General features: G+C 42.9%; 2 protein-coding genes across 2 annotated transcripts in view; one reads left to right on the top strand and one right to left on the bottom strand.

Moving 5' to 3' along the window:
* Positions 1–13,562, top strand: part of LOC137355519 (glutathione peroxidase 3-like) — a 58,489-nt gene that overhangs the window by 20,727 nt on the left and 24,200 nt on the right. Inside the window, exons 7-8 of the mRNA XM_068020753.1 lie at positions 2,774–2,823; positions 7,665–7,725. Coding sequence (XP_067876854.1) covers positions 2,774–2,823; positions 7,665–7,725 — 111 coding nt within the window. The remainder of the gene's footprint in view (positions 1–2,773; positions 2,824–7,664; positions 7,726–13,562) is intronic.
* The window catches only part of LOC137355517 (F-box/LRR-repeat protein 15-like), a 62,133-nt gene that overhangs the window by 38,667 nt on the left and 9,904 nt on the right, over positions 1–13,562 (bottom strand). The window lies entirely within an intron of this gene.

Below are 13,562 nucleotides of genomic sequence, written 5' to 3'. Positions count from 1 at the left end.
TACTAATGCCTTGTGATATGAGTAACCCAATCCAAGCATGCTCGTACCGTACATTATTCTTGTCTACTTTGTCCCAGACTGTCAGGTGTATTGGGAATCTCCTGTGCACATTTAGCTCGCCTTTATTAGAGGAAAGCAGTATAATCGAGAAATGCTACTGCTCCTGTCTCCCACTTCCTAATTTGAGAAATATATCCCAATAGGGAGCTTCTAGTTGGATCCAAGCCCTGCATTAAAATTTTAATCTGTCGTGGACCCATATTGTGTAACAAAGACATCACACAATTCCCATTCATAAAATTTAAGAAAGCCCATTAACCCTAGGTGTCTCTAGCAAGCTTTGTCCCCTTTCCAGTTTTGCAGACAAAATAATCTCCAATGTATTAATGTGAATATGCCAACACAAGTAAAATAAAACAATGAAAAACAAATGGCTTCCATGGGCAGTACATTTCCCACAGCTCAACATTTATTGGAGAATTTATTTTTCCAATATATTTTAAACAAATGTTCATCAAATGTTTAGTTCATTCAACCCTTGGCTACCTACGTACAGAGGAGGTGAAGCAAAAGCAATCCTTTTACTGGAAAATTACCTGTTGAAAGGTGAGTGTTGAGTAACTATAAAATGGAGAGCTGTTGTGCACTCTCGCCAGCCCTTCCCCTCCCCTCCTGGACGTACTGAATCGTGTTTGGGTGTGAGTGACCTCCTTGTATCTTACCCGAGTGACCATCCTCCCATGTCTGAGTGTAGCTTGTGAATGGTGACTTGCTATTTGACTGCATGGGCATGACAGCTGAACCTAACCCTCTTCCCTCACTGAATTACAAACACCGACACCTTCTAACAGAGGTGAACAGATAGCAAACAGGAGCAGGAGACCTGGCTGATTTCAGGATTCAATATGTGTTACTGCCACACTGGTGTTTAAAATCATCCATAGCACAGCTAAAATAAGCATGTACCCAATGCTGGTAAAGGGACACAGTACACAAAAGCCCGGAAACTCTATCCTGTGCAGAGTGTATTGGAGTAGATGCTGGTGAAAATGAGAACAGTGGTTAGACTTTGGACCTTTCAGTTCAAATACCTGGCCAAGGTTGAGATTAATCTGTGAAAATGTGAACAAGAAAAACTGTTACAGCTATCAACCCCACATTGGTGATTTCAACAAGTTTAATGGAAAAGTATTTGGGTAGTTTAGAGATCTTTTATAAGTGAGTTTTGTGGGGATCTGAGAGCTTATCACACTCTGACAAGAGGGAGAGATCATAGTGTAATGTGTACTCTATCTCTGAGTGAGTGCGTTACACACTTAGGTCTTCCATAAATTATAGCAGAATAACACTTGGGTGCACAAAAGTGACCCAAGTGTGAAACACCCTTGCACAAGATGAGAAGGAGAGACAGAGGATTCCATACATAAATCAGAATACTATGGGCTGGTTTTTGCGATCGGAGACGAAGAAACAGCGTTTGCCCTTCATTCCGCTTACAGCTGCCCACACTTTTCGTGGGCTTTTGTGTGATAAATTACGGAGATCCATTTCAGCGCAGTGGCTTGTAAAGAGGATCTGTGGTGTGTGTGAGAGCAGGGAAAGCAACAGTTTGTATCTTCAACCAGACTGGAGATTCCTCACTGAGGCACAGAGTCTAAACCAGGAAGTCTAAATTGGAATATTTAATTCAATGTAAAATCATGTGCAGAAAGTGAAATAAAGAGAGGGAATCTTTTTAAAATCTCCAACAATAATTAAAATCTGAAGACATTGGCAGTAATTAAGACTTAACCATGCCATTAAACTTTCACTTAAACCTGAATGCACCAGCCCTACCTAACCTTTTGTGATGTGGTTAGTGGGTAAATACCACAACTTGAAACCCTTTAAATATTTTAATGCCTAGTCTCTTGGCAAGGTACTGGTGTAGTGGAGCCTGTGGAGGAGCAGGCAAGTCTGATGGCAACATCCTGATTTTCACGTTTAACTGTGCACGTGTGGATGCCAGAAGTTTCTGTCTGATTTACTCCATAATAACGGTGAGCGCTATTCGCCTCACCATTACTATTACCTCAAAATCCAGGACACTACTTGTTCTATGCACGTAACTCAGAGCGATTAAACGATTTTAACTCCATAATTTCAAACGCAGTGTTGTATTTATATGTGACATGGCAATTTTGATCCAACAGCACAATTGCTGACTGGGTACTGCCTGTATATCTGCTATGCGAGTTGGGGATATTTGGCTATTTCTTACTTAGCCACTGTATTTCAATCCTGGCTTTCAAAGGGGAATTGGATAAGCACCTGAAGAGAAAAAAACTTGCAGGGCTGTAGGGAAAGAGCAGGGGAGTGGGACTAGCTGAGTTGCTCTTGCAGAGAGTCGGCACAGACACAATGGGCCAAGTGGCCTCCTTCTGTGCTGTAACCATTCTATGATTCTTACTGCAGCGATGTCTGTGCTCTGGCTTAAAACCGATCCAAGTGGCTGGTCCTGCTTTGTGCACAGGAATACTGCACTTGTCTTCCCCATATTGTGCCCGCACACTCATCCTGAGTGATGTGAATCTCATTGCACTCAGTAGGTTGCTGACAGGAAATCTAGGCAGACTAAGTAATCCAGGTGGCAAGAATCACAGACCCCCAATCCTGCTTCATTGTGACCCTGGTTAAGCTGTCAGTCAGTGTAAAAATATATATGAAGCAGTGGGTAGATAAAGAACAGTGCTACATTATTTCCATTCACCTGTACTATGCCTTTCATTTTTAGGAAACTCATCCAAAAACTGATAAGAAGATCAAAGCAAGCATCTTGGAGAAGTGAGTACTAAGTCCATGGACATTGAGGCATTTATTTAGGTGGGGCAGGAGGAGAAAGGGAACTCATGACCAATCACATTTCCATGGCCCTCCATGTGTACAGGAAGGCATCTCAAAACAATTCACAGGCAAGAGAGAAAACATTTTTGCCAAGCAGGAGTAAAAAGAACAAAGTTTGTGGAGTACAAAGGTACAGCGAGAGAGCTTTAGAAGAAACCTTTTTATAAACGGGGAGCGAGATGTTGAGGGAGTTCTAGAGGATGGAGATATAATTGTTGAAAGGTTAAGCACAGTTGCTGGACTGGAGAAGATGGAGTAACCTGGTGTGGGCAGGAAATATGGCTACAGTTGGTCACTAAGCTTTGGTAGAATTAGGCCATGGGTTGATTTGTAGACCCGTACCTAGAAGTCAGTTTGTTGGGACACAGCAAGCTGTATACTACTGCATTTTCAATGAACTGTAGGTGGAGGTGAGCTATACCTAGAACATCAGACCCTTGGGTGTGGGGGAAAGGCAGAGGCAGGCACAGTTCCAGAAATGGGCACAAGTGATCTGGGAAGGATGCTCAGATGGCCAGTGTTAAGCTGGATGAAATTTTGTCCAAGCCTTAATGTTGGGCAGGCAGTCAGAAACAAGAAACAGAATTAATGGAGAAGGTGGAGAATAAAGGCAGGCTTTGGCAGCATATAACTAAATAGTGGTTAGCACCGCAGCCTCACAGCTCCAGCGACCCGGGTTCAATTCTGGGTACTGCCTGTGTGGAGTTTGCAAGTTCTCCCTGTGTCTGCGTGGGTTTCCTCCGGGTGCTCCGGTTTCCTCCCACATGCCAAAGACTTGCAGGTTGGTAGGTAAATTGGCCATTATAAATTGCCCCTAGTATAGGTAGGTGGTAGAGAAATATAGTGACAGGTGGGGATGTGGTAGGAATATGGAATTAGTGTAGGATTAGTATAAATGGGTGGTTGATGGTCAGCACAGACTCGGTGGGCCTAAGGGCCTGTTTCAGTGCTGTATCTCTAAATAAAAAAAAATTGTAGCGTTCTGTCCTCCTAAAATAAATGTGCTGACATTTGTGATGGCTTGGTCAATAGTTGAAGGTTCCAGCTTTGACTTGCAGTTTGTGCTATATTAGCTGATTTAACCGGGCATTGTGGCAGATGGTCCCAGTGCCCTGCTTAGGTTCCTGCTCCCAATCGCCATCCAGTGGCCCACGATGGAAGCGTGCTTTATGCAAGAATGGTACAAGACCTGGTTATGATGCACCCTCTGGAGAATAGTGGAATGTCAGGGTTTACAGGAGAATAATGGTTCCACAGATGAAGTCTAAATAGAAGAATTAAAAAACAATAGGTTTCTTCCTCTTTCCCCCCCCTACCCCCCCCCAAAACCCACTTTTCTCACTTATTACGCAGGAGTGACCTGCACCCATGGAGTTAGTGCCTTCGGGATGGAGGTGACAGGACAAAATAAGTGGGAAAAGCAGGTTGGGGAGGAAAAAACCCATCGTTTTTTAATTCTTCAATTTAAACTTCTTTAAGTGCATGGCAGCCAGTGGACTGGTGTGTGGCACGCATTCACAGCCACAATTCCCCACAGGGTGAGTTTGAACTCATACCCATGTCATTGGGTAGAGTGCAGCCTTGGCTTCATGGCAGTGGAACAATGGAAATATCAAAGTTTGCATTGCCCGGGGAGCCCAGTACGTCATAGGCCAAGGCCTAGGGGCCTTCACCTTTGCAGGGTACATAGCAGAGACATGAGGCTAATCATCAGTTGTAACTCAGTGAGGGGGCACGCTTGACAACATTCATCCTCTCTCCTGGCATTAAATACATTAACAAATACATTAATTAAGTTCATTAATTTATAAATTTTATGTGGTCAGTTAGGAAGATTGAAGTCCTGGGCAAAATGGCCTCTTTCCTCATTTCCAATTTTCAAGACAAGAAGGCAGCCATTCAGCCCCCTCAATTCATTCGTCCATCTGGACTCTGCAGTTTTGCCTGCATCACACGCTCAACTGTTTGTTAAATGGTTCCATGATTTGTAGCTCCTGTACTCTACTCTGGTGGGAGTGACTGCCCTTGACATCAAAGCAGCATGAGTAAAATTGATGTCAGTGGGAATTGGGGGAGGTGGGTGGGGAGCTCTCCACTGGTTGGAGTCATACCTAGCACAAAGGAAGATGGTTGTAGTTGTTGGAGGCCAATCATCTCAGTCCCAGGACATCGCTGCAAGAGTTCCTCAGGGTAATGTCCTAGGCCCAACCATCTTCAGCTGCTTCATCAATGATGTTCCCTCTATCATAAGGTTAGAAATAGTGATGTTTGCTGATGATTGCACAATGTTCAGTTCCATTTGCAACTCTTGAAACACTGAAGCAGTCTGTGGACAACATTCAGTCTTGGGTTGATAAGTGATCAGTAACATTCGTGACACACAAGTGCCAGGCAATGACCATCTCCAACAAAAAGGAGTCTAACCACCTCCCTTTGACATTCAACAGCATTATCATCACTGAGTCCCCCACCAACATCCTGGGGGTCACCACTGGCCAGGAACTTAACTGGACCAACCATATAAATACTGTGGCTGCAAGAGCAGGTCAGAGGCTGGGAATTCTGCACCGAGTAACTCGGCCTCTGATTCCCCAAAGCTGTCCACAAGGCATAAGTCAGGAGTGTGATTGGAACACTCTTCTTTTGCCTGGATGAGTGCAGCACCAACAACACTCAAAAAGCTCAACACCATCCAAGACAAAGCAGCCCAGTTGATTGGCACCCCATCCACCACCAGAAACATTCACTCCCTCTATTACCAGCACATCGTGGCTGTAGTGTGTACCACCTACAAGATACGCTACAGCAACTCGTCAAGGCTCCTTCGACAGCACCTTCCAAACACACAACCTTTATCACCAAGAAGGACAAGGGCAGCAGGTGCATGGGAAGACCACAACCTGCAAGTTCCCCTCCCAAGTCACACACTATTCTGATTTATATCGCCTATCCTTCACTGGCATTGGGTCAAAATCCTAGAACTCCCTCCCCAACAGCACTGTGGGTGTACCTTCACCACAAAGACTGCAGTGGTTCAAGAAGGCAGCTCACCACTACCTCGAGAGCATTTAGGGATGGGCAGATAATTGCTGGCCTTGCCTATGATGCCCATATCCTGTAAATGAATAAAATAAAATCCATTTCTGTTGATCACTGCATAAAGAGAAACTTCCTAACTCAATGCTAAAATTTACCTTTTCCTTATTTGATTTTGCATCCCTTACAACTTGCATTTATATAGCACCTTTAACAGAGTAAAACATCCCAAGGCGCTTCACAGAAGCATTATCAACAAACTTTGGCATTGAGTCATGTCAGATGATATTACAGCAGGTGAGAGGTAGGTATTAATGACCTAGACCTTGGTGTGCAGAGCACAATTTCAAAATTTGCGAATGATACAAAACTTGGAAATATTGAACTCTGAGGAGGATAGTGTAGAACCTCAAGGACAGGTTGGTGGAATGGGCGGACAAGTGGCAGATGAAATTTAATGTAGAGAATTGTGAAGTGATTCATTTTGGTAAGAAGAACGCGGAAAGACAACATAAAATAAAGGGTGCAATTCTAAAGGGCGCCCAGGAGCAGAGGGACCTGGGTATATATCTGCATTAGTCATTGAAGGTGGCAGGTCAGGTTGAGAGTGGTTAATAGAGCATACAGTATCCTCAGCTTCATTAATAGGGACATAGAGTACAAAAGCAGGGAAGTTATGTTAAACTTGTATAGAACACTGATTCGGCTTCAGCTGGAGTATTGTGTCCAGTTCTGGGTGTCACGCTTTAGGAAAGATGTGAAGGCATTGGAGAAAGTGCAGAAAAGGTTCATGAGACTGGGTCCAGGGATGAGAAACTTCAGTTACGTGGATGGATTAGAGAAGTTGGGACTGTTTTCTTTAGAGAAGTTTGAGAGGAGATTCAAAATCTTGAGGGGTCTGAACAAGGTAGATAGGGAAAAACTGTTCCCATTGGTGGAGGGATCGAGAAAAAGAGGGCACAGATTTAAGGTAATGGCAAAAGAATGGCGACATGAGATAAAACACTTTAGGAAGGATGTGAAGGCTTTGGAAAGGATACAGAAGAGCTAGCATAGTCTCAGTGGGCCGAATGACGCCTCTCTGTGCTGTACTATTCCATGATTCTATGAAACCAATACACCACTATTGAGGAGGTCCAACAGCATAATGCAAAGTGAATTTAAATAAAGACCCTTTATCAGAACAGATGAAGGAATTTTGACCAGGAGTCCACACCTGAAACATTAAGCTGTCCTGATGCCATCGAAACTGCTGTATATATTGCAACAATTTTTAGTTTCAGATTTTCCAGTATTTGTAGTCAATTAGTTAAAGGAGGCAGGTTTGCAAGAATAAAATGGACGACTCCGCGCTTCTGAATTTTGTTCTAAAGGAAATTTAAAGCAAATGAAGAGACGTCTTCAAATGAATTGACAGCTGCAATCTGATTTCAGGACTCTCACACACAAACATGCTAAAACTTTTACTCTTGCAGTTTAGTATCTGAACCCCATTGATGGAACTATCTCTCAAATTAGAGATTGGTTTAATCCTTTAAAAGTTATTTTTATAATTGTAACAACTTAACTAAGCATTTGACATGGGAAATGTTACTTTATTTAGTTATGTAAGTACATACTATCAATCAAATCAACCCTAAAATTCAAATGCCCTAGCTAGACTGCTACAGAGTAAAGTACTGGACCCTCTGTACAGGCTCTGATATTCTTCCTGTTTAAAATATGCTTTTTTAATGTTATTCCAGATATATGATGGTGGATAACGAGGACGATGTCAAAACTCACAAGCCTATTGCACCCAAAGAGGTAAGAAGTTCTCAATCAGAGCAGAGGCAATCTTGGATCAGAAATTAATTGTCCACACCGAGCTTTACTCGCTCCCTCTTGCCCACTACATGCATCTTAAAATCCCTCTATGGCCCTGCTTTATCCCAGCCGGTGCCTAATTCTGCCTCTTCTATTCCGTAATCCCCTCCAGCAGAGACTTCGACTACATGCACCAGCATTCTCGGGATATTCACATCTTACAGCACAGGCGAAGGCCATTTGAGCCATTGTGCCTGTGACAGCTTTGAAAGAGCGATCCAATTAGTCCCACTTCCCTGCCCTTTCCCCATGGTTCTGCAAATTTTTCCTTTTCAAGTATATACTGAATTCCTTTTTGAAAGTTAGTATTGAATGTTTCCACTACCATTTCAGGCAGTGCATTCCAGCTCTGAATAACTCAGTTTTATCAAGAGGTGAGTGTTATTACCACAAATGATGTTTTGTTACAGTTGCTAAAGTCCCTTTACCCCCATCACTGAGTAAATAGGGAAGTTGTTTAAAAATGAGCCAGTTTCTGGTTGTTATGATAAAGGTCAGGGCCTGAGCTGTTACAGTTCAGAATCTTCTCTTTGCCTCTTTACAGGGCTGTGGAGAAAGAGTGGGGAGTGGGACTAATTGGATAGCCCTTCCAAAGAGACGGCAGAGGCAAGATGGGCTGAATGGTCTTCTCTTTCTCTTTACTTGCTACTGCTTATGAGCAGTGCTGTTTGGGTATCATTGGCTTGTTCTGAGTCTCTTATTTTTCTGTTGCATATTTCCAGTGGTTATGCAGCTGGTTATTTTAAGTGGCCCCTACCATTCAGTCTGAGAGAAGCCATTTCCCTGCAACCAGCACAGTATTGCACCAGGTAACTCTCTGCTGAAGGAGGAATGAAAGTGCAGATGGCCCTCCAGAGAGTGTTAATGCAGCTGCCTGTGGACTTGTGACTATACCCCTTGAGAGCAGCCAATCCTACACTCTAACATAGCAACCCAGCCCCTCCCTCCTGACAGGTTTAAAAATAAAGATTATTAAAATTTAAAACAGGGCATGATATTTTTAACAAAGACGTTGAGGAAAGTTTAAAATGGGACATGTCATGTATGCATATTAAGTCTCATCTTGCAGGTGATAAATAGGGCGGAGGCCTGGATAATAATGAATGCAGGGCACAGCAAAATCTACACTGTAAGCTCCTAATAGAGTGATGGGCCTTTGAAAATATAAAAAAGGAGCTCTATAGCTGAGTTGAACTATAAATTGGTTCTGTTTCTCATTTTGTAAATCTTTATTTTTATAACTCAAGAAACTAGATGGCAGCTGGCAACATTTGGTTGTCTTATAGCTTTAGCGAAATGACTGATTTTCATTCCTGCTTGCTCATGAGTATGTTGTCTACCTGTGTAGTTACGATTAGTTGCTCTCTCTCAATTTTCATATGAATAAATCAGTACAAGTCTGACAGAAATTTGTATTAGAGGTAGCATGATGCCCAAAGCGTGATAAACCCTAAGGATCTCGAGCAGCAAATAACATATTCTTCACCAATTAACCTCATTCACTTGCATTTCAAGTACAGTAATAAGTTTCCTCCAATTTTCCCAGATCAGGTGGTTAAGAAAGTGTATGGGATACTTGGCTTTGTAAATAGGTACCCCGAGTCCAAGAACAAGGGAGTTATGCTGATCATTTACAAATCTTTGGCATTGAATACAGTCCTGGGCACCTCACTTTAGAAGGGATGCCAAGGCCTTGGAAAGGGTACAGAGGAAGATTATGTGGGATGAGAGACTTCAGTTAAATGGATAGATTAGAGAAGCTGGGACAATGGGCACAGGCACATGGCTTCATTGTGTGATGTATGATTGTGATTTTTGAGGGGTGTGGGGGGGAGAGAGAGGAGAGACAGACAAGGGCGAAGTATCTTCAGACCTGCTTAGTCTCTTTACTGGCTCACTGTGGTCCTTCCAAAGGCCAGAATCAATACATTGAGCAGATGACTAGGCAGCTGCAGAAATGGACCTTTTGGAGAGCCAAGACTTCTTCCAGGGGCATTCCCTTCTCCTGTCCTGTTTGGTTGAGGATATTGATTTTCACCAGAGCTGCTCTGCTTGAGCAAGGTTTGTTGGATGAGCAAAGTTTTCAAGCCCTGGATAGTTTCAACAAGCAGCAGCAGATTGTAAGGGTCATCCTGAGGTTTGCTCATTAGAAGTCTGGCACCTGCTTCAACTAGAAAGTAATGCCTCATGTGAGAATGTGATTTTCCCCTTCCACCACCCTTAAAATATTGGAGAGGGGATCCAATCAGTACTAGACATCAGCACTTTGAACTCCTATTCTGAAAGATAGCCAGCCTTCTGCAGTAGATAAGAGCTGGGAAATGGCAAGGCACACCATACACCACAGGACTTGCTCCACTATCAAGGTTCTGAGATGATGGGCTTTCCTGCTGGTTTGTAGAGGTTGACCTTCCAGATATGGTTAATCAGACGTGTTGGTACTTCGGCCTGTGTGTCAGATATAATCTGGCCTGGTGGTGCTTTCATCCATTCTGCCCAGTGAGAAATCTGAAGCTCGGGTACAGTTACATGCTGATGCTACTTGTGTCCCATTAAGCATCCTTAGCTTGGAGTAACCTGTGTTACTCCAGTCTGATACTACACATGTCTTACCCCCTCAGTCTTTGATAAGCCCCCCCTGACTGCACCAGAATGAGTTTATTTCTCACTCAGCTCTGTGCAGTTTTTGCTTGCACCCACTTGAAATGATCTAATTTCTCTCAGAACATTTGCAGTTAGTAAAGAGACCCTCATCATCTCGATTTGGACAGTGGTCCAATCCACTGAATGCAGCAGTCTCCTGATCGTGGTGTGAAAGTTATATTTTATTTCCAGGAGTTAGCTGCAGTGCTGCAAGACTTTCTCATAGCCTGTAATTATTAACAGTCAATTATTTCACAATCTTCCTGATGTACTAGATGTCTATTTTTCAAATCCAAATTTTATTCAGCTGTGCAAACATTATAGTCTTTGCTGACCCATCCCAGATTCTGCAACACTTAATAGATACAAGCACTGAAGATGGTTGAGGATCTTGATGACTTCCTTGCCAGGAGGCCTAGTTTGAGCAGGAAGGGTAGATAAGGAGACACTGGGTGTAAATGGGATTTATTACTAATCCAGCCAGCTTAAAGATTCATTTCTGCCCCACCAAGCACAGTCATGCCAGCTTGGGTTAAAGGTAGACTAATGCTGGTTCTAGTCTTAACTCCGGGTTCACTCTTCACAACTGTCTCAGAACACCCCAAATTTACCAGTGTCAATTTACCTTGCCTATAATTGTCAGACATTAGGTAGTAGTAAATGGACACCATCAGACTGATTTATAATTGATAGAACTGTGTCCTCTGCTTCCGACCAGGCTCCCAAGAAGCTTATCCGATACATTGACAACCGGGTGGTGAGCACAAAAGGTGAACGATACACTGAAGTAAAGAAAGCTGAAAGTGATGAGATGAAGAAAACCTATATCAATCTCAAACCTGCCAGAAAATATAAATTTCACTGAGATGCCGATTGAGTGCTTCATGGGTTAATCCTCAGATCCCAGCATCAGCTAAATTTGATTCGCCACCCGCCGCATCCAAGACTGCCCACGGATCAACTCAATCCTTTCCTTCATGAACTGGACAATGGTGCGGTAGGAGAGTGCAAAGCACATGTTCATCCTCTTCTGATGAAGAGGTCTATGATGCTCAACCACTGTAAGAAACCATGATTTCAATGCTGGTTCCCTGCTCAACATCCCAGCATTGTTTTTTTTTCATTATACATTGTTACCATTGAAGCCTGTGGACTCTGCACCTCGTAGCACTCAAAATGCAGTAACATTGTACAGCTTAATTTACTGACATGCTATGCTTCAGAACAGCATTATCTAAATGTGGCCTTGATAATACTTCAGTAATCTGTTTAACTTAACCCCCCCTGCCAATAGTGTTAAATAAATGTAAAGTTTCCCCACTATCATGAGCTTGAAGTTAACGTGAGCAAAGGATGTGTCACCAATGTTTTTCAGTGTGTCAACTGGAGCTACTGAACATACTCCATTCCATGCGCCCCACAGCGATGGCAGGGCAATTTTCGATGTTTTTTTGTGACCAGCAGCACATTTTAAACAGAAACTGGTCATTAGCCTCAAGTTGAAACTGTGCACAGATGGTTACCTCGAGCTTCCTTTAAGTTGGTGCGAATGGGGTTAATTATTTGTTGGAAGAGCTAAAGACATTTCAAACTGGATTTTTACTTTGAAATCAGGACAGCTGTTTGATTAGTGCTTCCCTTTAAAGAATTTAGTGTATGTGGAATATCTAGTCATTTTAAATTATTTTATATTGACAACTAAAATTAGGTGTGTTACTGGACACATAATGGTCAGCAAAATGATAGTTTGTACATCATCTGTGATGCTAAGATTGAAAACGTCCTCTAAATGTGGCTGAACTGTCTCCATGGTACGCCCCTCTAGCTGGAAGTTGGTTGAGACATGCTAGTTTTATGGCACTTTAAAAAATGCATGGTTTACGGTAATGATTGAAAACCTCACTCGCCGCAATGATAGGAGCCAAGTACAGATTCCCAAACTTCACAGGAAAAGTTGGGGCCTGAGACAGGGTCTTTTAAAATCAATCAATCACCCAAGGTTTTTATTCAATCACTATCTGTCTGTGAAATAATTTAACAATTTGTAAAGCAAATTAAACTTTTCTGCCTTTATAATAATCTGCTCCCTGCTGTTTACTGTGTGTATGATGCTGTGTCCTGTCATGCTACTATTTAGTCAATAAATGTGCTGTGTTGCTTCTGAACAAGAAAATGGATTTTAATTTTTTTTTTTGCAGATCAGTCCTTGCTTCCAGAAATGTTTAATGTCCTTCAGGGAATCACAGAATCACACAGTGCAGAAGAGGCCCATCGAGTCTGCACTGATGCATTAAAACACCTGACCTGTCTACCTAATCCCATTTGCCAGCACTTGGCCCATAGCCTTGAATGTTATGACGTGCCAAGTGCTCATCCAGGTACTTTAAAGGATGTGAGGCAACCTGCCTCTACCACCCTCCCAGGCAGGGCATTCCAGATCGTCTCCACCCTCTGGGTAAAAAAGTTCTTCCTCAAATCCCCCTTAAACCTCCCGCCCCTCACCTTAAACTTGTGACCCCTCGTAACTGACCCTTCAACAAAGGGGAACAGCTGCTCCCTATCCACCCTGTCCATGCCCCTCATAATCTTGTACACCTCAATCAGGAAGGGAACCTTTCTCCTGAACCTGGTCTGGCCCAACACACATCACTCCAGGCAAATGCCCTCTGAAGCAGCCTAGCAAGCCACACTAGTGTACAGATAATCGCCAGAAAGACACCCAGCACCGCCACGTGGCCTTGACGCTATCACCATATCTGAGAACATCAGGGTTTAAATCTGCATCCTTATTCAAGAAAGGTTTTGGCAAGTAGTTCTTAATCTTCACTTAATTATTCAGGCGAAAAAAGTGAACTTTATACAGCGTCGTTCACTTCTTCAGCATATTCCAAAGTGATTCATAACCAGTACATTTCTTTTGAATTAATCATTTATTGGCAAATGAAGCAGCCAAGATTCCAAAGCCAACAATAACCAGTTAATCTGTTTATTGAGGGATGAATGTTGGCCAGGACACCTGAGCTAACTTCCCTATGCTTCGAAATAGTGCCACGGGATCTTTTACATCCACCTGATCAAGCAGAGTTTGGGGCGGGGGGGCTCTCAGTTTAATGTCTCGTCTGAAAGAAAACATC

Source organism: Heterodontus francisci, chromosome 42 (genome assembly GCF_036365525.1).
Source record: "Heterodontus francisci isolate sHetFra1 chromosome 42, sHetFra1.hap1, whole genome shotgun sequence".
In the NCBI taxonomy this organism is placed as follows: domain Eukaryota; kingdom Metazoa; phylum Chordata; class Chondrichthyes; order Heterodontiformes; family Heterodontidae; genus Heterodontus; species Heterodontus francisci.
This window is presented reverse-complemented; position numbering and strand designations above follow the sequence as displayed.